We start from the raw sequence: 24,034 nt of genomic DNA on the forward strand, positions 1-24,034 counted from the left end.
AGGTGGCACAGCAGTGAATAAGATGTATGTAGTCTCTGCTCTAGTGGAGGCTGCAGTCCTGTGGGGAAAGAGAGGTATTACACCTCTAATTACTAAACACTCATTTAATGATATGTGTATATAGAATACTGGCCGACATGAGCCATGTAATTGGGGCACTGCTCGTAGTCTAGAGGGATGGGGAAGGCTTCACTGAAGACAAGCTATTAAAAATGAGAAGTATCAGATAATTAAGTTAACCAAGAATTTAAAACTTGGCATACTTCTATGAACCAGTATTTCTTTTGTGCTGCAGAGCAGACCATGCACATTTTCTGCTCATATTGACAGTGGCCAATGAAGTTGCCAGATCATAGTACGCTCTGCCCCACAAAACCAGTTACTCTATGGGAACAGAGGCTCTCCCCAACAAGCTAAATATTTCTTGAATATGAACAATCGGTTCTCTCTTTTGTAAATATGTGGGGGGAAAACAACACAATCAGACCACGTATATAATAAAGGTGCTTTAAAAATCTCTTCTGAATTTTACTTGTTAAAATAAAACCTAACAAATGAAGCTTTCATCTTCATCAAGAAACATGAACAAAATACAGAAGTGCTAAGACAAAGACAAGCATGACTGCTATAGGCATGCTCAAGAAAGGGCTCCCAACCCAGATGGCAATGGAAGAGTAGAAAGAGAGGATTTCTCAAAGGAAATGGTGTCTAAGCAGAGGCCCTGATGGAGGCCAAGTAGAAAGAATGTTCGTGAACAGCAGGAATAAAAGCTTAGGGGCGAGATAGTACCACATGTCAGAGACAGGAAAGCAGCTTAAGACAGGTAGATCATGGAGAGGCTAGGGAATAGAGCTGAGCTAGGAATAACGCTGAAAACTAAGTACAACACAGATGGCCATGAGCTTGTCCACCATGTTAAGGAATTTGGACTTGATCTGAGGGCCCAGGGAGCCTTTATAGGGCTTTTATTTTTTAACTATGGTAACAAATACACAAATGACAAAATTCTCCATTTTAACCATTTTCATTTATGTAATTCAGTGGTACTAATTATATTCACAGTATTATGCTACCATCACTACCATCCATTACCAAAACTTTTTCATCACCCCCCAAAATAAACTCTGTATTCATTAAGCAATAACTCTCCATTTCTGCCCCCCCCACCCTCAACCTCCAGCTTCTGGTAACCTTGAATCTACTTTTTCTCTCCATGAATTTGCTTATTCTAGATATTTCATGGAGTTATACAATATCTGTCCTTTCATATCTGGCTTATTTCACTTAGCATAATGTATTCAAGGTTCATCCATGTATAAGAACTTCATTCATTTTTTGCAGCTGAATTATATTCCACTGTATATACATACCACATTTTAAGTTGCACAGTGCCATGATCTGTTCTACAATTTAGAACTATCTTTCTGGTGGAGAGAGGATGTAGAATAAGAGTAGAGTAAGAGCTCAAATGAAATCATAGGCTTTGAATTTGTGGAGGTCCCTGCCTTGCGTTGAATTGTATCCCCCAAAAAAGGTATGCTGAAATCCTAATCCCAGTACCTGTGAATTTGACCTTATATGGAACTAGGGTCTTTGCAAATATAATTAAGATAAGGTCATACTGGATTAGGGTGAGTCCTAAATCCAATGAAGGATGACTTTATAAGCAAAGAAATTTGGAGACACACAGACACAGAGGAGCAGCAGCTTAGGACAGCTGGAAGACGTGAAGACAGAGACAAAAATTGGAGTGATGCAGGTAAGAGTCAAGGGACACCAAGGATGGCAGGCAACCACCAGAAGCTATAAAGAAGCAAAGAAGGATTCTTCTCTAGAGCTTTCATGGGGAACATGGCTCCACCAATGCCTTGATTTTGGACCTGTGGAACCGAGAGAGAACAAATTTCTGTTGTATTAAGCTACCCACTTTTGTGATCATTTGTTACAGCAGCCCTAGGAAACTAATACAGCCCCTCTAAAAGGTGGTGAGATTTTTCTTTATCAATACAGAGTAACTAAGGTGTGTGGAAAGGGGAAGTGAACACAAAGATCCTGCTTGGTTTTTGAGGGGTGAGAGGGAAGAACTATAAGGTGAGGATAGCAGGAAGAATTCTTAAAGTGAAATAAAATGGGTTCCCTTCCTTTCATAGGAAAAGAAATGATGGTGGCAGGAGTTAACTGAATGAAAGCAGAGGAATTAAGGCACCATAGGCATTAATGGGGTACAGAACAAGTATGTAGCATGTTGAGCAAGGGAGTTTGAGGAGCTATGCCTGGTGTTACCCTAATATCATGCACCGTCTGTCTCAACTGTTCGATTTTTTTTTTGAAGATTTACTTTTCATTTATTTCTCTCCCTCGCCCCCCCCACCCAGTTGTCTGCTCTCTGTGTCCATTTGCTGTGTATTCTTCTGTGGGAATCTGCCTCTTTTTGTGGCATCATCTTGCTGCGTCAGCTCTCCATGTGTGTGGCGCCATTCCTGGGCAGGCTGCACTTTTTTCACACTGGGCGGCTCTCCTTATGGGGCACACTCATTGCGCGTGGGGCTCCTCTACGCGAGGAACACCCCTGCGTGGCATGGCATTCCTTGTGTGTATCAGCACTGCACGTGGGCCAGCTCATCACACGGGTCAGGACGCCCTGTGTTTGAACCTTGGAACTCCCATGCGGTAGGCGGATGCCCTATCCATTGGGCCAAATCCGATTCCCTGTCCAAGTTGATTTTTTTTTTTAAGATTTATTTTTTATTTATCCCTCCCCTTCACCCCTCCCCCGCCAGTTGTGTGCACTCTATGTCCATTCGCTGTGTGTTCTTCTCTGACCATTTCTATCCTTATCAGCGGCACCGGGAATCTGTGTTTCTTTTTGTTGCGTCATCTTGCTGTGCCAGGTCTCCGTGTGTATGGCGCCATTCTTGGGCAGGCTGCACTTTCTTTTGCGCTGGGTGGCTCTCCTTATGGGGCATACTCCTTGCGTGTGGAGGCCCAGGGTTTGAACCGCGGACCTCCCATGTGGTAGGCAGACACCCTATCCATTGGGCCAAGTCTGCTTCCCTGTCCAAGTTAATTTTGAAGACACTCCTTGAAATGAGACTGTACAGTCCATATGTAGGCATCGATAAAGGAAATTCACCAGACACAGGTGCCATGCCATTCCAGGACATGTGTTATGACTAGCAGAAGGACCTTGTGAACAACGAGAGGTGTGCCTCTAAGAAATGCAGCCACAATCAAGAAGAGCTCGATTTTTTCCAAAACCTATCAATTATGACAGGCATCATTTCCAGTCATATGTAAGACATTTGTTTACGAGACTGGTGTTTGCAGGGTTCCAGGCTGCCAAGTTCCACATGTAATAGTGTCTGTCCTCGCTTTACCAAGGGGTATCCCTTGTTCTAGTTCTTGCCACAACCCAGGTAGTGACAGCAGGACGCTAGCTCACTTATTGTAGTAAGAACTAGAATAGCATAGTGGTTAAGAGTGAAGGTCAGGGAAGCAGACTTGGCCCAACGGATAGGGCGTCCGCCTACGACATGGGAGGTCTGCGGTTCAAACCCCGGGCCTCCTTGACCTGTGTGGAGCTGGCCCATGCGCAGTGCTGATGTGCACAAGGAGTGCTCTGCCATGCAGGGGTGTCCTCTGCGTAGGGGAGCCCCATGCACAAGGAGTACGCCCCGTAAGGAGAGCCGCTCAGTGTGAAAAAAGTGCAGCCTGCCCTAGAATGGCATTGCACACATGGAGAGCTGACACAGCAAGATGACGCAACAAAAAGAAACAGATTTCTGATGCCACCAATACAGATAGAAGCGGTCACAGAACATACAGTGAATGGACACAGAGAGCAGACAACTGGGGGGAGGGAAAGGGGAGAGAAAAAATAAAAAATAAAAAATAAATCTTTAAAAAAAAGAGTGAAGGCCATGCACATCTGAACATCTGGGGACCAAATTCCAACTCTGTTGCTTACTGACCTCAGATAAGTTACCAAACCTCTCTGTAAGACAAGAAAAAGCCAACAGCACACAATAAGCACAGTAAGCATTGATGATGGACAGTATTAATAATCAATAGGTAGGCCTAATACCAAATGTGGCATATACTGTCACATGGCTGCCACATTTGGCAGGAATCCAGACTCTAGTAAATAAAACTGGAACAAAGATTTACCTGGGGACTGATTGCCAGAGAACCCTGGGCCTCCTTGGAAGCAGTGTTGCCATATGCACATGATGAGTCAGGATGCTAAGCAGGAGATGAACGAGCTCTGGGCAGTGTGAAACTTCCCCAGCATTATGCAACGATCAGTGATGCAGCAGGTACAAGCCTGGAATCCCAAGCTTTGCTTTTCTTCCAAAGATTTTCCTGGAGTTGAGAATGCTGGACAAAAAGGGAGCTAGGCTCCTAGAGGTATGAAGGCTCACGAAGCCTAGTAACCCCACCACAAGGAAGAGCAAATATGGTAAAAGAATAAGCTGGTCTCTGCACCATCGTAACTCAGTATGCCTGACCCTCGCCTACCATTTCCTTTTCTGGGCACTGGTCTCCTCATCTGGAGACTAAATGTGGATGTGTGGTTGGGAGGGATGAGAAAGTGAATTAGAATTCTTTATGGCAATGCTTCTTAATTGGGGAGAGCACCAGAATTACCTGGACAGCTTTCTTTAAGTATAGATGTCCCGGCTCTTGCCCAGACTTATGGAGTCAAGCCTAGGTATAAGGAGTTTGAGAAACCTCCCAGGGAGTGGAAAGGGAGTGTTCTCTTATACACAATAGTTTTAGGATCACTCACAGTACTGATCTCTTCTACTGTGGGATTACTCTTCCTCCTACTCACTCTCAAGAAAATGACCATGACTCCCAATTTTGGCAAGTACTTCTTACTGAAGAAAACAGAACAAGTGCCCACTGAGGCAGAAAGTGCCACGGCCCTTCCAAATGCTTAACAAGTCTCTCACCCAAGAGAAAAAGATCAATTCATATGATCTAAAAGAGATGCTGTCCCTTTCCTAGATTTTCACCTCCCCTCTTTAAAGTGAAAGAGTAACTACACAGGCTGGCAAGAAGATGGACTGTCCCCTTCTTTCCCAGCTGACTTCCCTGGATGGTCTTGCAGCCATGACAATGATAGAAACAAAAGGACTAATAGCCACTGTCTACCACCTTGCACCAGGCAGGCCCCCTTCAGGCTTCATCTTATGTGATCCTCACAATAACCTCTATGAGGGAAAGGGTATTGGTACTACTGTCTCACAGAAGAACTGAAGCCTGGAGAAGTTAAGTAAATAACCAAAGTCACAGAGCTTCTAAATAGGGAAGTCAGTACTCAAACCCAAGCCTGACTCCCTCCAAGGACCAATCTCAAAAAGCCTACACTTTGCTATAAGACAAAGGCAATTCATAGCTTTACAATGCACTGGTAATTCAGGTGATGCAATCATGGTTCAAAATATCAGGCAATGCCCAAGAGTTGCCAACAATTCATTTTAAGGAGTTAATACTGTCATGATTTATGTGGCATACAGAAGCAAAAGCCTGAGACAGCCACTTAGAGAGTGATAAATTTTCAAAACAACCTTTCCCTGGGTATAAGGAAAGCCTCAAGACTTAAAAACATTTCTGCCTAACCATCATCCTTTTCTCCTGCTACCTTCCTAACAAGCTTCAGGTGGAATTTTGATTCAAACATAAATATTAAAGAAATAAGGATGATGGCAAAGCCTGGTTGGCATTAGATTCACTCATAATTTTAGCATTTCCACAATCACTTTAAACTAGGTGCTCAAGTTCACTCTGCATGGGGGGAAAAAGGAGCTTGCTCCATATACAGTCAAACACAGTACTGAAAAACCAGGCTGTACAGCCTCTCTCAATAACCAGAAAAAGACACCAAAGGCTGCAGGCCACAAGTTGAACTGAATTGGGAACACACTGTCCTGAAAGCATTCATTCTGGGGAGTGGTTAGCTAATGTGGTGCCCTCCAATCACCAACTAGAAGGAGATCCTACTAATACATCTCACAAAGACAGCATCAGGATCAAATACTGAGAAAGGCTGAGATAAGACAAGACCACATATTTATGATTCTATTCATATGAAATGTCCAGAAGAAGGAAATCTATAGATAAAAAGTCAATTGGTGGGTGTGGATTTGGCGCAAGTGGTTGAGTGCCTGTTTCCATGTACTTCCCAGGTTCCATCCCAGTACTTCCTAAAAACAAACAAATGAAAAGAACAACTCTCACTAGGGAGTGGATGTAGCTCAGTGGTTCAGTGCCTGCTTCCATGTGTGGGGTGCTGGGTTCAATCCCTAATACCTCCTTTAAAAAAAAAGTCAATTAGTGCTTGTTTAGGGCTGGTATGGGAACATGGGAGAGTGGGAGGGTGATAGTTAAAAAGGCTGGGGTTTATTTTTGAGCTGACAAAATGTTCTAAAATTGACTGTGGTGATGGTTGTACAACTCTGAATATACCAAAAAACAATGACTGGTACACATTAAATGGGAGAATAGTATGACATGAATTATATCTCAATAAAACTACAGTTTTTTTTTTTTAAATGGCCCAAGAGTGGTCAAAAGTCCTCAGATTGAACAGACAGCTGTACCTCTTATTGTAAGCAAATGATATCTTAAATAAATAAAAAGCATAAAAGAAACAAAAATGGCTCAATCAATTGGGCTCCCATCTACCATATGGGAGGCCCTGGGTTCACTTCCCAGGGCCTCCTTGTGAAGGCAAGCTGGCCTGCGCCCTCGGAGAGCTGGTGCGGCAAGATGACTCAACAAAGGGAGACAAGCAGACACAGAAAAACGCACAGCAAATGGACACAGAGAGCAGACAGCAAGCAAGTGGCAAGGGGGGAGGGGTAAATTTAAAAATAAAAAATAAATTAAAAATGACTCGAGAGTGGCTAAAGAACACACCACACTAGGAAAGACTAACTCTGTAAAAGCCATCTGCTGTCAATTCTAGTCAGTTTTTCACTTTCCTCTTTCCTTGCACTTTAGAACCACACTAAAGGTACCTCTAGAGAAAGCTGTCCTAAGGGCTCACAGTCTAAGGCCCTGCTCCTGTCAGCCCTCTCTGGCTCTTGGCCAGTCTGCAGTATGCTGCCGCAGTGCTGTGAGCTGAGTCAAGCAGACATTACACCCGAGGCTGCAGCTGAGCTGAGGAGCATACTGCTCCCCCTGGTCGTGTGCTGCATGGACTCAGCCAGCAATGAGCTAGATGAGGAAGAAGGTCTGATGTCCCATTGCTTGATGACACAAGCAAGTCAAGAGCAAACAAAACCTTCTCAATAAGGGAATATGGGAAACAGATGCGGCTCAAGAAATTGAGCTCCTGTCTACCATATAGGAGATCAAGGTGTGATTACTGGGGCCTCCTGGTGAAAGGCAAACTGGTCTGTGCAGTAAGCTGGCCCACATGGTGTGCTGGCCTGCGCAGGAGTGCTGCCCCATGCAGGAGAGCTGTTCCGCGCAGACAGCTGGTGCAGCAAGATGATGCAACAAAAAGAGACACAGAGGAGAGACAGTAAGAGTAGACCAGGGAGCTTAGGTCACAGAAGAGATTGAGTGCCTTTCTTCCACTCTGGATTGGTGCCACCTAAAAAGAAGATAATCAGACACAGAAGAACACACAGCAAATGGACACAAAGAGCAGACAGCAAACGCAAAATGAGGGGGAGCGGTAAATAAATAAAATAAATATTTTTTTAAAAAGGGGAATATGATCTACCCCCCCCCAATACTGCCATAATCGCATGGAAAGAGTTGGTTTCAATAGTGTTCACAAAGGTGGCAGACTTGGCCCAGTGGTTAGGGCGTCTGTCTACCACAGGGAGGTTTGCGGTTCATACCCCGGGCCTCCTTCACCCATGTGGAGCACGGGCAAGGAATGCACCCCGTAAGGAGAGCCGCCCAGCGCGAAAGAAAGTGCAGCCTGCCCAGGAATGGTGCCGCACACACGGAGAGCTGACACAGCAAGATGACGCAACAAAAAAGAAACAGATTCCTGTGCCACTGACAACAACAGAAGTGGACAAAGAAGATGCATCAAATCGACACAGAGAACAGACAACCAGGGTGAGGGGGGAAGGGAAGATAAATAAATAAATAAATAAATCTTAAAAAAAAAATAGTGTTCACAAGACAAGGAAATCAAATGCATACTAATGCCACCACCAAGTAGTCCAGGCAGACCCAGGGAGGGCACACCATCAGGGATCACTTACCAGGCCCATTGGGTAGCCGAGGGTCCCCCAAGGTGTTTAGATACCCAATAAAGGTGTAATAAAAAACTAGCAATGTATCTATGACAAGACTGCTTCTTAGGCAGGTGATATGGGAGACCTCAGGGTGGTATCAATGGTTAGTGGATTATTTCAAAAAGTTGATTAGAAGCCGTGACTAGGTTGATGACATTACAGGATTTTGGGGGGATCTGTTGAGGCAAAGTAATAAAAACAGGTTTTCGGTGATCAAAAGAAAATTTAAAACCACTGCATTAAGTCAGCCTATTCTCTCTAGCAGTAGTTTTTAACCTTTCTAGTTTTGACATACTCCTTTGAGAATTTACTAAAAGCCACAAACCCTCCCCCCAGAGAACAAAATCTTGCCTTGTTTCGGGGGCCCAGAGACCTCCCTGCATAATGCATTCATGGATGCCATATGAAGAACACTTAAAGCAGAGGATCAGCCACAAACTTATGTGAGATGGGCCGGAGTGCAGGACAGAATCCTTTGAGATCCACTTCACCTCATGTCATACGAGACGTACTTCATAAGTATATCCATTAATTTGCCTGAAGAGAAAGGACTCTGCCTGCCTATACTCTGCCTTTCCATAGCGGTAGACCATTTAGAGTCCTCTAATGGTAGGACTTTGGGCTTCTGGGACAGGCATGGATTTACATGCATATGCTATAGCCATATGGGGAAAAATTTTTCTGAGTAACCAGATAAAGGGAGTTTCATCTCTTCTAAACCATGAAACAGTGCTCCAAAGGGTGTGATCCCAACTGGCCATCCTCAATAGCAGTGCAGACAATGGCATACTGCCATGTTGGAGGAAACCAACTAATCACTCTTGACCAGACTCCACCCAGTAATAGAGTCTTCCCCACATGCTGGAGAGGCAGAATCATAACAAGATGTTTTGGGTAGGAGGTACTCTTCATTCTCCTGTTCCTCTTCTTTCTGCTAAAGCTTCTGACCTGAAGTCTCTCGATTTAACTTTATAATTCTCAATGCCTATAGCACCAGAAGCTCTGTGACTAGCTTATTTTCTATTTGGAAGTGAAAACAAAGGTTGAGAAAACTTATAATTTTAACTAGGAGCCCAGTCCAAGAAATCAGGGTATAGTGTGCTCATAAATATCAGCCCAGATAGGAATTTAAAGTCCAAAGTTTTCTCCTGATAAACTGAGGATAATCTATATTAAAAGCTATCTTGTTACTCAGCAAAAAACAAGGATTCCCACCAGATTAACAGTGAGGTAAAATATCAGAGCAGAGCTGCTCTTTGCAGTGGAAGTGGTAGAAAAGCAAAAGCAAGACAAAATTGAAAGGATATATGCTACAGAGTTCTATAACGGAATAACAATGTATTAGCTCTGGCTTCTCTTGAGAATCAGTTCTTATGGGAGAATCGCAAACTATAATTATGCTGGTGCATTTCTATTCAAATCATTGTATTTGAGTAATACGATATTATTTAAATTAATCCTAGAAATAGGTTATTAAAGGGGGGGGAGTACATATTTGATGGCTATGGAGTATATATAAATAAAATTAATAAAGAAGAAAAGGGAGCAGATGTAGCTCAAGTGATTGAGTATCTGCTATCCATGTCCGAGGACTTAGGTTCGATCCCTGGTACCTCCTAAAAACAAAACAAAACAAAACAAAACAAGGAAGGAAGGAAGAAAGGAAGAAAATGAAGGAGAAAAAAAAGGTTATTTAATCTGAGGTCCATGAATCCCATGAAATTGCATATTAAACTTAAGGCAGATATAGGGAGGTCTATCTTTTTTATTAAGTTCCCAAATAGCTCTATTATTACCCCCCCAAAGAAAAAAAAAGTTTAAGAACTACAAGTCTAAAGAAACCAAGAATGGAAAATAACAATTAAATACATAAACATGAGTTGCAGCCAGGATGAGCACATGATTACTTCTTTTCCTTTCTCACTTGTAGGTTTTCCATTAGGCTTGTTTATATGAACACACTCAAATAAAACATAGTTATTTGGCATGAGAGGCCCAGGACTAATGGACATCTTAAACAGCCATAAGTATCTGGCCAAGTAAGTATGAAATGAATTTAAGAGGCAAGGGAAAAAAGAAGCAGGCAGCCTTTTCACTGTTCTTATACTGTCATCACGACTACAAGGACTAAAGATGCTTATTTCCTAACACGATGGTTCTCAAACTTTTGGTCTCAGCACCCTTTTAATACTCTTAAAATTATTAAGGACCGCAAGAAACTTTTGTCCTTGTGGACTATATCTATCAATATTTATCATATGAGAAATTAAAATAGAGAAACTTCAAAAATATTTATGAATTCATTTAAAAATAACAAAAATAAACCTATTACATATTGACATCATTTTTTTAAAATTAAATAACTCAAAATTTAATGAGAGGAGTGGAATAGTTTTAAATGTGCTTTTGTTTTTTTAGGAGGAAATGGGGATTGAACCCAGGACCTCTTACATGAGAAGCAGGTGCTCAACCACTGAGCTACATCCGCTCCCAGGAATAGTTTTATATTTTTGTAAATCTCTTCAATGTCTGGCTTGATAGAACACAGCTGGGTTCTCATATCTGCATTCAATTTGTTGCAAAAGATTGCTCTGATTGAAGTATACAAAGAAAATAAGGTTTTATACCAGTGTAGGCCTTTTCAGATAATTATGGATATTCGCCAATTCTATGCTAAAACTCAACAAATGATAGTTTCTTAAAGATTATTGCAGTGGGGAAACTAAAAGAGTATCAGTGAACATTCTGTACTCTGATACATTAAAATCCAGTGGTCCATCTTGCACTTCGAGTGGATCTTTTACCCATGCATGAATGTTTAACATCTGCATTGGTCATTTAGAAAATGTTGTTTCACTGAGTTAGGCAGCTCTTCCAAGTACTGAAACATTTTATCATAAAATATTTTAAAAATAAAAAATTTTAATATTACTTCAGCTTTATTCAGAAGTTTTTTAAGTATTGGGAAACTGTCAAACTTAAATGGAGGACACAAGTTTTCCTAAATTCTAATTTTTGCTTAAAAGGAACAAATTGAAAATACTGTCAGTTATTTCCCTTGAAGTGACAGTCTGAATTCATTCATTTTCAAGAAAATGTCTCCCAAAAACCCAGGTATAAGTAACCATAGTTTGTCAGTCATTCTTTCAAGTAAAAACAAAATTCCACAGAAAAAAAGCAGATAGTTCAGCTTGCAACTCAGTTGCAGTAGTACTTTTCCTCAAAACAACTGTGGTATGTCAGTACACATAAGTATGCCTTATGCATACTTCCCATTTCATCACACAAAATATTAAAAGGCATGTACTCATGGGTTAAGATTTAGGAATATTAATAGTTCTTACTATTTCATCAAGGCCACTGTTAAGTGAAATGAGCTTTCCACCCTCTCTGCAAACAAGTTAGCAGTGAAGAATGCAATAGCTATTACTACAGTTTAGTGCCACTGCCTTGATGCCATTTCATTGCTTTTGCACCACCAGTGCTAATGTCCATAGTAAAAAGACTAGTAATATATTCTTTTTTTTTTTTTTTTGGCTTTTATAAAGGGCATTTATTTTGGGATAGAAGCTTATAGTTATAAGCCCTAAAGAGTCCAGCTCAAGGTACCATAAGAGGTACTTCCTCACCTAAGTCAGTTGCCACATGTAATGTATTTTTATAAAAAATAGTTTTGACCCTAAGGACTCCCTTGGAAACTGTTGCACTGACAAATACCTTTCATGGCCATAGTTACTTTCAGGGCCACAGCTCAGAATGAAGCCATTACTCTATAAATCCTGCTAAACAGCCAAACAACATTTGCTTAAGTGCTTTTGAAGCTCCCATAAAACCTAAGATTCCTCAGAATACCTGCCTGAATTTTCCTGAGAAATACAAAGAAAAAATGGATGATCAGAAGCAGAGACTGTTAATTAAATTTATGGTTTATATTGCCAAGCCAGTCCTACAAGGTAACAACACTGGAGAAAGGAAAGGAAACAGGAGATGCAGGTTCAACGGCAACAGCAGCCAATAAATCTTGGCAGTAGAACCAGAGGTAGATGCGTCTGTGACAAGATTAAATTAAGTCTCCTCTTAGAAGATGAAGCAAAGCAGTGAATCTAAATGACAGAGGACCCAAGAGAGGCAGACACCAACATGGCTTAAGGACAGTAGACAGCTTCACCCTTAGTGTTTTCCTTTATTCTCTCAGGTTCAGTCAAAAGGAATTCCAGGACAAAAAAAGGAAACAAAATCTATTCTCTGAAAGTTATATTCAACTGTGTATCAAGGACAAGCAACCACAAATAGCAGTTCTCCTCACTGGCAATTAGTCAGCCTCCTTAGGACTGTAGCTAAACTAAAATGATATTCTTCAGTCCAAGTCATTGTCCAAGGTCATACAATGAGTCGGTGGAACAATGAGCCTAAGAACAGGAACCAGAATGTCAGGCTACATGCAGCAAAACACTTCCAAATCCAATAGAGGACATTATTGCCCATGGCCTTTACTTTCCCAGTTGCCAATAATATGGGCCAGATTTCAGGAAGGGTGAATTGAGAAGCACAGATGGTCAACCACAATGATCCAGGAAAGCTGGCAGGGTGCTCACTCCAGCTTTTCTGCATTGCCTTGCATCCATCCTGGTATGGATGAGCAGCACACTTTCACACTGCAGTCACGTCCAAGGTCAGCTTGCCAGCACGGAGTGCTATTCCTGAGACCTCTCCACAGAGAAGACTTCAACTGTGAGAACATGGCTGCCTTGACTCTCAAGTGTCACAAGCATACTCATTTTTCAAAGTATAGCATGAAATACGTATTTGCCAATTAGCTCAAAAGATCCCAGAGCAGGTGACTGTCCTTCCCGCAGCGGCAGCAGTGTGCAGGGTACTTGGGTTAGTGGCATGGTGGGTGATACGGACAGTCAAGCCAGGCACCCGCTTCCGCCACCATGGTTATCAACACAGATGAGTGCAGGCCAGTGGTAAGGGGTGGCCCAGCACGGCTGGTGAGTAGGTCCAGAGACAGCAGGTGGGAGACCGGAGCAGATGGATGGGCACGGGACTGCCACCTTCTCACCACGCCAGGCCCACTGCATCTCACTGGGTCCTTCACCAGGTGGACCCCAGCGTGAAGGTCACCTCACTGCCACCCCCAGCAGCAGCCCCGGCTTGGCACATGGGGTTCCAGGGAGGGCAGCAGCAGTGGGTAAACGTGTGCCAGGTCATGGGTTCACGTGCGTGCCCACGCGGCTTTGGGGTGCACCTTCACCACAGATGGATGGAACCGGTGGCCCTCCAGGCCTCGGCATAGGGAGCCCTCTGGGCTGGAGTCTTTCTGACACTTGCAGGCCATCGTGTGTCAGGTACCCCTTAGTGTCAGGGTCCCAGTCGTTCCTTGTGTTCAGGACCTCAGCCCTGCGAGGGAGGCTTAGCTCTGGACCTCCCGGGCTTGGTCTGTGGGAAAAGCGCAAGTTGGGATGTGTGTATCAGGAGGGGGCTTCTCTGGTTCATTCCTTGGAGTCAAGGCTTTAATCTCAGGTCTCAGGCTCTGATCTCTGCCCTTTTAGGTGTTGACATGGTTGGCTGACCTAGGGGTCAGCCTGTACATGGGCAAAGCCAAGTTCGTTGACAGGATAGGTGTTTGTGCCAGAACTTGATCATTAATCTGCCTTATTGAGAAAAGTGGGTCAGCCCAGAGTTGCTGTTTTTTAAGGCAAAGGTCATCAGTGTGGAGTTGGCTCTCAGCACTACTCCATGGGGGTTATGCATAGACGGCTCTGGGAGTGGCTACAGTTTGTTTTGGTGACGCCTGCTTCTCTCCATTTGTCCCAGGCCACTTTTCTTCCCCTTGTTCCTTCCATCCTACCTCAGACTCAGGCCCTGGGCATGGAAGCCTCTTCCTAGCCTCAGAGATGTCATCTCCACAGAACTTCCTCAGAGACCCAGGGCTGGACTGTGGCCCTCTCTACTCTGGGTGGCAGTGGGAGTACAAAACTACCCCTATTCCCACTGTTCTCAATCCTCCTCAGTGAGGACATGCTATCTTAGCTCATCATCTCTCTGGTAGGCAGGACTGAGACTGGCTGGGGGTCAAGTGTTAGGTAGCCTTCTGATCCTGGATCAGCTTGTTGTCACCCAGTCACAGTTAGGGTTACCTTGGGGTAAGGATATGGAATGTGGCAGCTTTGCTGATTGCCTAAGTAAGGCGATGGTTCCTGCCGAACAATAAACATTGATAACACCAAAAAAAAAAAAGATCCCAGAACCTAAACTCAATTTAGGGAAAGTTAAGAACATGAATCAAAAAGATACCCCCATTCTAATCTACTCTGTCCCACTTTCAAAGGGTTTGTGAAATTCACTGGTGAGAAGTGGGTGCTTTCTTAACAATATGTCATCCTGAGAATGGTTAATGTGAGCCCTGGTGTGCCCATGTGACTTCCTGCTTTCAGATTCACTCACTGCTGAAAAGGCCCATGCTGCCACCTGGTGAGAAAAAAGGAGAAGCTGCCTAGTGTGCCCTGGGCCAGGACAAAAGCATTCCTATTCCATAATTTCTCTTTACTGCAGATACTGAGGGACAATCTTGGGCTTCATCTGCTGCACTATCTGCCCAAGGCAGAATACTAGACTAAGATCCTCAGCTAACTACTAACTGCTTCAGGAGTAAAGAAATAGTCACACACACTGTTAACAAATACCAGTCACCTCCAAGTCTCTAAAAGCAAGAGTTGAGAAAGCAGAGAAGCAGTCAGAAGGATTAGAATGATAGAGGCATTGGTGGGAAAGGGCCAGGAGAATCCACAAAGGGAGAAGGATGACACCAAGAACAACACAGGTAAAACTTATCAACTGAAAAACATTACCCCTAAGGATTTTTTATATTTTCAGCCAAATAGTCAGAAAAACTATCTCAAACACAGAAGTTTATAAAGATGAGAAATTCAAAATGTCTCATCACAATATGTTAATGTAAGAAAAAGACCTATTTATAAGTTACAAAAATAATAAAATCATCTCTTTATAATGTACACAGAAAGAGACAAGAATATCCCCAAACATCAGTTATTCCCAGAGGGTGGGTTTTTATTTTTCTACTTTCGGATTTTGTTTGTGGTGGGGTGTGTTTCTTAAGTGCTAATTTGTTTGTCTGTTTGTAGTTTTCCTTTGACTCCAAGAAGGTAGGAGGGCCCTCTGTGCCCCCTGGCTTAGAGGAAACTGCTTAGCCAGGCTAAAAGCAAAAACTTTCTGAAGATAAGCATTTTAGCTTAAACTCACTGAAAAAGAGTTTTTCCAAAAGGTTATTCCAAAGGGAGAAAAAGGGAATCCAAGGTCTTTGAAGGAAAAGAGGAGAAAAAAATAGAGAGGGGCTATTCCCACAACAAGAAAGGAAACAATGGCCAATGTATTCTGCAGTAGGGCCAGTGGTCACTCAAGAAGTCTGATGGGCCTTGAGAGGCTGGACTCTGAGGGCTAATCAGGGCTCCAGGCAAGATCCTCAGGCCCAAGGTTACCTAGAAACAAGAGAGCTACTGGACCTCAAAAGACCACATGTCTCGACAACAGGAATCTTGGAGGTAACTACTGTGGGCCCAAACTGGGGATACTCCCCTGAATAATGTCCTCTAAATAAGAAGCCTTCAACTTAGCCTGACCCTGATATAAAGACTGGAAATAAGGTTTAATTCAATATAAAGAAAATAACGTGGTATTTATTGTATACCAAGTTTGTGAAATAAGATTCATACTACATATTCTCCAAATTTTCTAAAATGAACCCACACTACTTCTAGAATCAGAAAAAATGGTCAGCTACAAAATTTTAACAAAAAAGCTTGTTTCTTTTTATTACTGGTAATTAATAATCTGCCTTAAAGAAAAGAACATTAATATTAGCACTAGATGTATGATTTCATGGATCCAGAAGCAGTTTGTTATCTGAGAGAGCACTGCTCCATGATCCCTTGTGGTATGAAATTCCCTTTATGCGATAGCATTCTATGGTCATGAACATAATTCAAACAACCTCAGAAACATAAACATACAAAAGATTTTCTTTGTGGCCTCTTTTCTGATGTAAGAGGCATGGTTGGAAAATTGAGATGCAGAAGGCTTATAATGGCACAACCATTTAAAAATCAGAGTTATAAAGATTCTTTCAGGCATCAGTCTTGTTTTAAATTAATACCAACACATCTATTTTGAAAGTGTGTTAAATCAGCAGGAAGGGATGCTTTACACATATCCATCTCCAATCCATAATACCTCCTGTTCTCACAATGAAGTGTTATCTTTCCCTGTTCCTTCCAAGACAAGATTTTCTCTTCTTGACTCAATTTTGAGAAGGTGAAAATCACGCTCATAAGTGGAGATGAAATAAAACATTTTAATAAACTGCAAACACCCCCAAACTTCTTGTATAAATGGTCTATGTAACATTCAACATTTGCTTCTCCACTAAACAACCCCTAGTGCTCTTGCCAGTAAGCCCCAAGGACTCCCCTGGCCTGCCTCCCTAAAACACAGCAGTCCTTCTTCTTCCAACTCATAGCAGCACTCAAGCATGTGGGTTCAGAGAAAGCTAAGCAGCACGAAAAGAACACAAGAGAACTTGCCTTTTCCATCTGTTGCTGATGCTTCCTGTAAGTGTCTGATTGACCTAAAAACAAACATGTAAAGAACAAAAGATTAGCTAGTAAATTTGCATTCCTCTCTATTTTCTAGCTCTAGTAACTAAGTATGATCCTGGGCAAAGACAAATATTTTGGGGACCTGAATTCCTAAATAATAAACTGAAAGAGTTGGACTAGGTGATTTTAGAACACTCTCCCTAACTTAAAAATTAAAAAAGTGATTTTTGATAATCAACATTTAACCAACCAAGTATGGTGCTCAAGCTTGAGAGTGAAAGATGCCCTCTGCTGGCCAAGTATGTGGCAAAAAGTAGCAGGAGCCAGTGTGTGAGAAGAAAACCACCAACCAATTAAAACTCCTGATTTCCATCCAATTTCTCATTCTTACCCAACCCCACAACCCTCCAACACTACTAAGACAAAGGGCTTCATTGGCCCTACCTACTTTCTGGAAGAAAATGACTCTATAAGGAGGATACCAGGCTGACTCCTAAAAGTCTAAATCTAGACACTGTGAGCATATGACTCCATGAAAACTGGTATTTCACTGACTAGAGATTTAAAACTTTGCTGAATAATGTCAGCCTTCAGCAGATGCCCCCAGTGCTTTGAATCAATCTGGGTATGTCTGGTTCAGCTGTCAAGTTAGATAGGCAAGCCACGTGGTACATATGTGACCTCCCTACCTGCAGGTTACTCACCACACCACTGGGAAAAGTATGGCTCCACAGCACAGCAGGTCAACCAGAAACAGAGAATCCTTCCACAAGCCATACTCAGTCGTCCCTTCCTCTGTGGACTCTATGATAATGTAGGCCACGTTTGCCAGGACCTATAGGGCACAAGAAGATGCTGAGGCCCCAAAGCATGGGTGGTTCATTACAAGAACAGCAGCCCCAAAGTGTGTGGATACCTGGGCCTACAGGCTCCCAACCTTTGACCACAGTATTATTTCTGGTCCCACATGTTCTTGCAAAACTTTGCCACTTTCCTACCAAGTAGTCTCTGTGCCCTCCCTTTGAACTTGGACAGGCTTATAAATACTTTGACCAATAGAATACGGTAGAAGTAATGCCACGTGATTTCCAAGGCTAGGTTTTAAGAAGCATGCAGCTTTCACCTGTTCTCTCTTGGGCAGACCCCTTTGGAGCTGTAAGCCTCCTTGATGAAGTCTGATTACCCTGAAGCTGCTATGCTAGAGAGATCATGTAGAGATACAAATGCCCAAGGAGCCTCAGTCATTCCAGTCCCCACTGACCAAGTCTTCCCAGCCGAGGACACGGACACAAGTGACCCCAGCCCCAGTCATTGTCTCATTGTATCTTCATGAGATCCCAAGCCAGACATACCCAGTTCAGCTACTCCCAAATTCCTGACCCAGAGAAACAGAGGATAAATGGCTTTTGTCGTTGTTTTAAACTTTTTATTTTGAAATACTTTCATCTTACAGGACAGTTACAAAAATAATGCAAACCCCATACAGAAAACTCCAACATATCCCTATTCCCTCAAATACCCAACCAACCAATTTGAACATTTTGCCACATTCCATCTATCTGTCTACCTGCATGGCTATCTATTTACCAATCCGTTTTCTGAACAATTGAGTGTGGCTTTATATATCGTGCTCCTAGAACATTTCCAAAGAAAAGACTTTTCACCTAGGTAACCATGTTAAGTGCAATTATCAAGTTCAAGAAATTTAACAATGATAATAAAGTTTACAGTCTATATTCCAATTTTTTTTCACAGTTCCCAAAAATGTCCCTTGGAGTCTTTTCTCCTGTGTACCACCCAGGATCATGTACTGAATTTAATTGTCATTGTGTATCTTTAGTTGCTTTTTTTTGTTTAATTGTGGGAACATATATACAACATAATAAACTTTCCCATCTCACCACTCCCAAAAATACCATTCAATGTAATGAAATACATTCTCGATATTTTAGTACCCTCACCACGTTCCATTACTAAAACTTTCCCATCTCCCCAAACAGAAACCCTACACCCATTACGCATTAACTCCCCATGTCCCTGGCAACCTGTACTCTATAATTTCTTTCTCTATGACCTTGCATATTTTCTGATATTTTCTTTGTAGTTACTCTGGCTCAAATTCAACATTCTAAATCATAACAATCTTGTCTACTTTGATACCAACTTAAAATCAATAATATACTCAGACTTTGTCCCTATACCCCTTACCCCCCCCCACCTTTACGTAGTTTTTGTCATAAATTACCTATTTATACATTATGATCCTAAAACCATTGATTTATCATTACATTTTCTGCATTTGCCTTTTAGATCCAGTAGAAGGTAAAAAGTGGACTTTACAAACCAAAAATACAGTAGTATTAGCATTTATATTTACATCATGTTGTTACCCTCACTGGAGATCTTTGTATCTTCACCTGGCTTCAGTCTATTATCTAGCGTCCTTTCAACCTGCAGAACTCTCTTGATCATCTCTTGCAGGGCCAGTCTAATTGTGGACGAAGCCCCTTAACTTTTGTTTATCTGGGAATGTTTTAATCTCTACTTAATTTTTCTTTTAACAAATCAATTTTATTGATACATTATTAAAGCATACAATTCATCCAAAGTGTACAATCAATGATACCTGGTATAATCACATAGTAATGAATTCTCCCTCATTTTTGAAAGACAGTTTTGTCAGCCAAAGAATTCTTATCTGGCAATGTTTTGCTTTCATCACTTTAAATGTTACCCCACTGTCTTCTCACCTCCACGGTTTCTAATGAAAAATCGGCACTTAATCTTATGAGGCTCCCTTTTACGTTGACATTTTGCTTCTCACTTGTAGTTTTCAAAATGCTCTATCTTTGACAGTCAACAGTTTGATAATAATTTGCCAGGGTGTGGGCATATTGGATTTATCACGGTTGGAGTTCATTGAGCATCTTGGATGTGTATATTCACACCTTTCATTAAATTTGAGAGTTTTCAGCCATTATTTCTTGGAATATTCTCTCTATCCCTTTCTCTTTTCCTTCTGGGACTCCCACCACATGTGTATTGGTGTACTTGAGGGATGCCCCACAGGTTCTTCAGACTCTGTTCACTTCTCTTCCTTCTTTGCTCTGCTACTCAGACTAAATGATTTCAATTGTTTTATCTTCAAGTTCACTGACACTTTCTTCTGCCAGCTACTATGGTCTTCAGCTCTGCTTGGTTCCTTTTCATAATTTCTCTCTATTGATATTCTCTTTGTGTTGGCCTATCATTTCCCCAATTTCCTTTAGTTCCTTGTCTATATCTTCCTTTATCTCTATGGGCATATTTAGGTCTCTCTTTTTTTTATAAGTTTTTTTTTTAAAAGATTTATTTTATTTATTTATAAATAAATATACAAAGAATAAATAAAGACAGCGCTTGCGGTCTGCTCTCTGTGTCCATTTGCTGTGTGCTCTCTGTGTCTGCTCGTCTTCTCTTTAGGAGGCACTGAGAACTGAACCTAGGAACTTCCATGTGGGAGAGAGGCACTGAATCACTTGAGCTACCTCAGCTCCCTGCTCTGCTGTGTCTCTCATTGTCTTTTCTGTGTTTCCTTGTTGCATCATCTTGTTGTGTCAGCTTGTCGCACCTGCCCATCGCACTAGCTCACTGTCGTGCTCAGCTTCTCCAGGAAGCACCAGGAACTGAACCCGAGACCTCCCATATGGTAGGCAGGAGCTCAATCACTGCAGCCACATCCACTTCCTTTAGGTCTCTTTTTTAAAAATTTGTCTATTATGTTCCAGGTCTGGCCCTCTTCATTGATGGTTTCTAATAATTTAATCTCCTTTGTTTGGGCTGTCACTTTCTGTTTCCTTCTGTGTTTGGTGACCTTTTGTTGAAATGTGAACATTCTGATACCTTAATATATTATTGTTGAATATAGATGTTGAGGCATCTATTCCTTAAGCTTGCATCCAGCCACTACTTACTTGATTACCAGTAGCTAACAAAAACAGAAGGAAAAAGAAAACACCTGTGGGAGGGTGTGGACGGTGTGGGGAGTGGGGCATATGGGAATCCCTGCATTTTCTGTGTAACATTTATGTAATCTAAGTAACTTTATTTTTTAATTTTTATTCTTTTTAAATTCATGTAACCCTGATAGCTTTTTTATTTATTTATTTTTTATTAATTTCTCTCTCCTTCCCTGCCCCCTCTCCCCCCAGTTGTCTGTTCTCTGTGTTCATTCACTGTGTGTTCTTCTGTGTCTGCTTATATTCTTGTCAGTGGCACCGAGGATCTGTGTCTCTCTTTTTTTTTTTTGGTTGCATCATCTTGCTACATCAGCTCTCCGTGTGTGTGGCGCCACTCCTGGGCAGGCTGCACTTTTTTCGCGGTAGGTGGCTCTTCTTATGGGGTGCACTCTTTGTGTGTGAGGCTCCCCTACGCGGGGGATGCCCCTGCGTGGTATGGCACTCCGTGCACACATCAGCAATGAGCATGGGCCAGCTCATCACACAGGTCAGGAGGTCCTGGGTTTGAATTCTGGACCTCCCATGTGGTAGGCAGATGCTCTATCCATTGAGCCAAATCCGCTTCCCAGTAACTTTAAAATATATATATATTATTTTTTTTTAAAGTTCCATACCCAAAGAGAGTACAGAACAATTTTCCATGGAGGTACAAATTAAAAACATTTGAAGACTTAGAGCTTCATTGTGTAATACACATACTAATGGTCATATGTTGATACTGAGCATTTGAAATGTGGCTACTCTGAATGCAGATGTGCTATAAATGTAAAATATATACTCAATTTAAAAAATTTAATACAAAAAATCCAAGAAAATATAAGCATATTTGTTGATATGTTTAAATAATATTTTGAATATACTGGATTGAATAAAATATATTATTGAAAAAAGAAAAACACTTTTCCCAGTCTTTGCAGACTGACCTCATCAGCGCTCTCCTTCAGGGCTTAGCCATACAATCAGTTAAGAGAAAAGCTCTAGGCCAAAGGGCAAGAGCCTCCCTGATCCCTTCTGCACATGCATCTTGTCTTGGACATGTACTTGTGACCCTAGGAATTCCCCCCTTTTACACAGTTCTGAATGTCTCTTCTTCCTTAGGTAACAGTTTCCTTAATGTCCTGGGCACTGCGCTGTATATCAAATAGCCTGCAATCCCTTGCTCCTAGTAGCATGACCTGACTGCTCTCCCACAGCATTCTCTACGAGAGTTCCTTGAGCGATCTTCTACATGCAGGGTAAGTTCTAGGATGGCAAGTCACTCAGGCCACTGCCAGACATACATGTTCCCAGTATGTCTGCAAGGTTACTCTGTTCCCCCTGGAACCAGGACCACGTATCCATACTGGGAGCATGGACGTCTCTGCTCCAAGCCAGTGAGGGGTGGGGGTTGGGTCAGCCAGGGCACCTGGAGATCCTACTGCTTAATTTTAAGTAGCCTTTTTCCTGATTTGGTGTTTGCCCTGTTACTGTAGTTCTTTAACTGGTTTTGTTGTTTTTGTTCTTGTTGTTCTGAGCTTTGAGAAAGAGGTTTCTGCCAGTTATGCTGGTTGTTCAAAGCCTCTGTAAGGGAACATTCCGCCATTTTAAGCCAGTGATCATAATTAAGTCTCTAAATTTTGAAGGGATTTATAATGCAGTAATAGATAACTAGAACACTGTATGTTGCTTTTTTAGGTGCCCTGAGCCTCAGGGGAGTCACTCAAGTGCTAGGCAGGTAGGACTTCACACCCCACTTAGCCACAATGTCCATAAAAAAGGAATAAACTGGCAAGACTGTGTCCCATTACACCACAGTTCATGTCAAAAGGAAGAAGATTCAAAATAGAATGGATGGCAGTAGCTATGAAAAGAAAACAGACATAGGAAGGTATTATGGCACTCAGATTCCATCACTTATAAGTTCTGACACCTTGGCAGGCTGTAGGAATTTGGCCTGGGCCTGAGAAGTGGCCCTGGTAGCTCAACAGTCAAAAGACCCATATAGCATCATTTTTCACCAGACCAAAGTATTACATGTTTCTGTTGCTACTCCTTTGCCTCTGTCATATTCACTTCCTTAAGCATCCAGTCAAGGCCCATCTCTGTCATAAAACCTTTTCAGATTGATCTAACTTAGGGTGATTTGTCACTTCTTGGAAACCTACAGCAATTGATCTGCAGCATTCATTTGGTGCTAACATATGTTCCTTTTTTTTTTTTTAAAGATTTCTTTCTTTCTTTCTTTCTCTCCCCTTCCCCCCCACCCCGGTTGTCTATTCTGTGTGTCTATTTACTGAGTCTTCTTTGTCTGCTTCTGTTGACAGTGGCACAGGAATCTGTGTTTCTTTTTTGTTGCATCATCTTGTTGTGTCAGCTCTCCGTGTGGGCAGCTCCATTCCTGGGCAGGCTGCACTTTCTTTTGCGCTGGGCGGCTCTACTTATGGGGCACACTCCTTGTGTGTGGGGCTGCCCCACGGGGGGACACCCCTGCGTGGCATGGCACTCCTTACATGCATCAGCACTGCGCATGGGCGAGCTCCACACGGGTCAAGGAGGCCCGGGGTTTGAACCGCGGACCTCCCATGTGGTAGACGGATGCCCTAACCACTGGGCCAAGTCTGCCGCCCATATGTTCCTTATTACTGAATGTAAGGGTAGCTTTGCTGCAGACTTTGCCAAACCACCAATTACCAACCTACCAATTGCCAGTTGACTGGACTGATCTGGGTGCCTAAAAGTTGTCCCCTTCCCTCTCACTTGTCAAATTTACATTGCACTCCAAAATCAGTCAATAAGCATGACTTTATCAAACAGATGTTCTGTGGTCAGCAGATCACAGTAGTTGTGCATCCCTGCTAAAATCTCTATTTAGCCTAAGTTTTTAATGTCCAGGTTCTGTTTTGACTAAGACAGATACATGTAAGATATGAAAGAAAACAAACACCAACAAAAGATATGACAAGGAATTCCTCTTCTGAGGAATTTAGAACCAAGTAAGGCAGGCCTCAGCCTAGGTCCTCAAATACAGGAAGGGTTTAATATGTTTGCCCCAATTCCTACTACAATATTCTTTCTTGAGGTAACTCACTGGTGTCATTAGCAGGTTTAAAGTAATTTGTTAATAAAATTGTAATGTACCTGAGCTTCTTTACTAAGAATGACATTTTGTTAT

The 24,034-nt window shown here is 42.2% G+C and overlaps 1 protein-coding gene across 1 annotated transcript in view; it reads right to left on the reverse strand.

Annotated features, from left to right (window-relative positions):
- Positions 1–24,034, reverse strand: part of GPR107 (G protein-coupled receptor 107) — a 131,467-nt gene that overhangs the window by 37,472 nt on the left and 69,961 nt on the right. Inside the window, exons 13-14 of the mRNA XM_004463051.4 lie at positions 17,590–17,720; positions 16,871–16,914 (exon numbers count right to left, since the gene is read on the reverse strand). Of these exons, the coding sequence (XP_004463108.1) occupies positions 16,871–16,914; positions 17,590–17,720 (175 nt within the window). The remainder of the gene's footprint in view (positions 1–16,870; positions 16,915–17,589; positions 17,721–24,034) is intronic.

This window comes from Dasypus novemcinctus, chromosome 8, assembly GCF_030445035.2.
Source record: "Dasypus novemcinctus isolate mDasNov1 chromosome 8, mDasNov1.1.hap2, whole genome shotgun sequence".
NCBI classification, from domain to species: domain Eukaryota; kingdom Metazoa; phylum Chordata; class Mammalia; order Cingulata; family Dasypodidae; genus Dasypus; species Dasypus novemcinctus.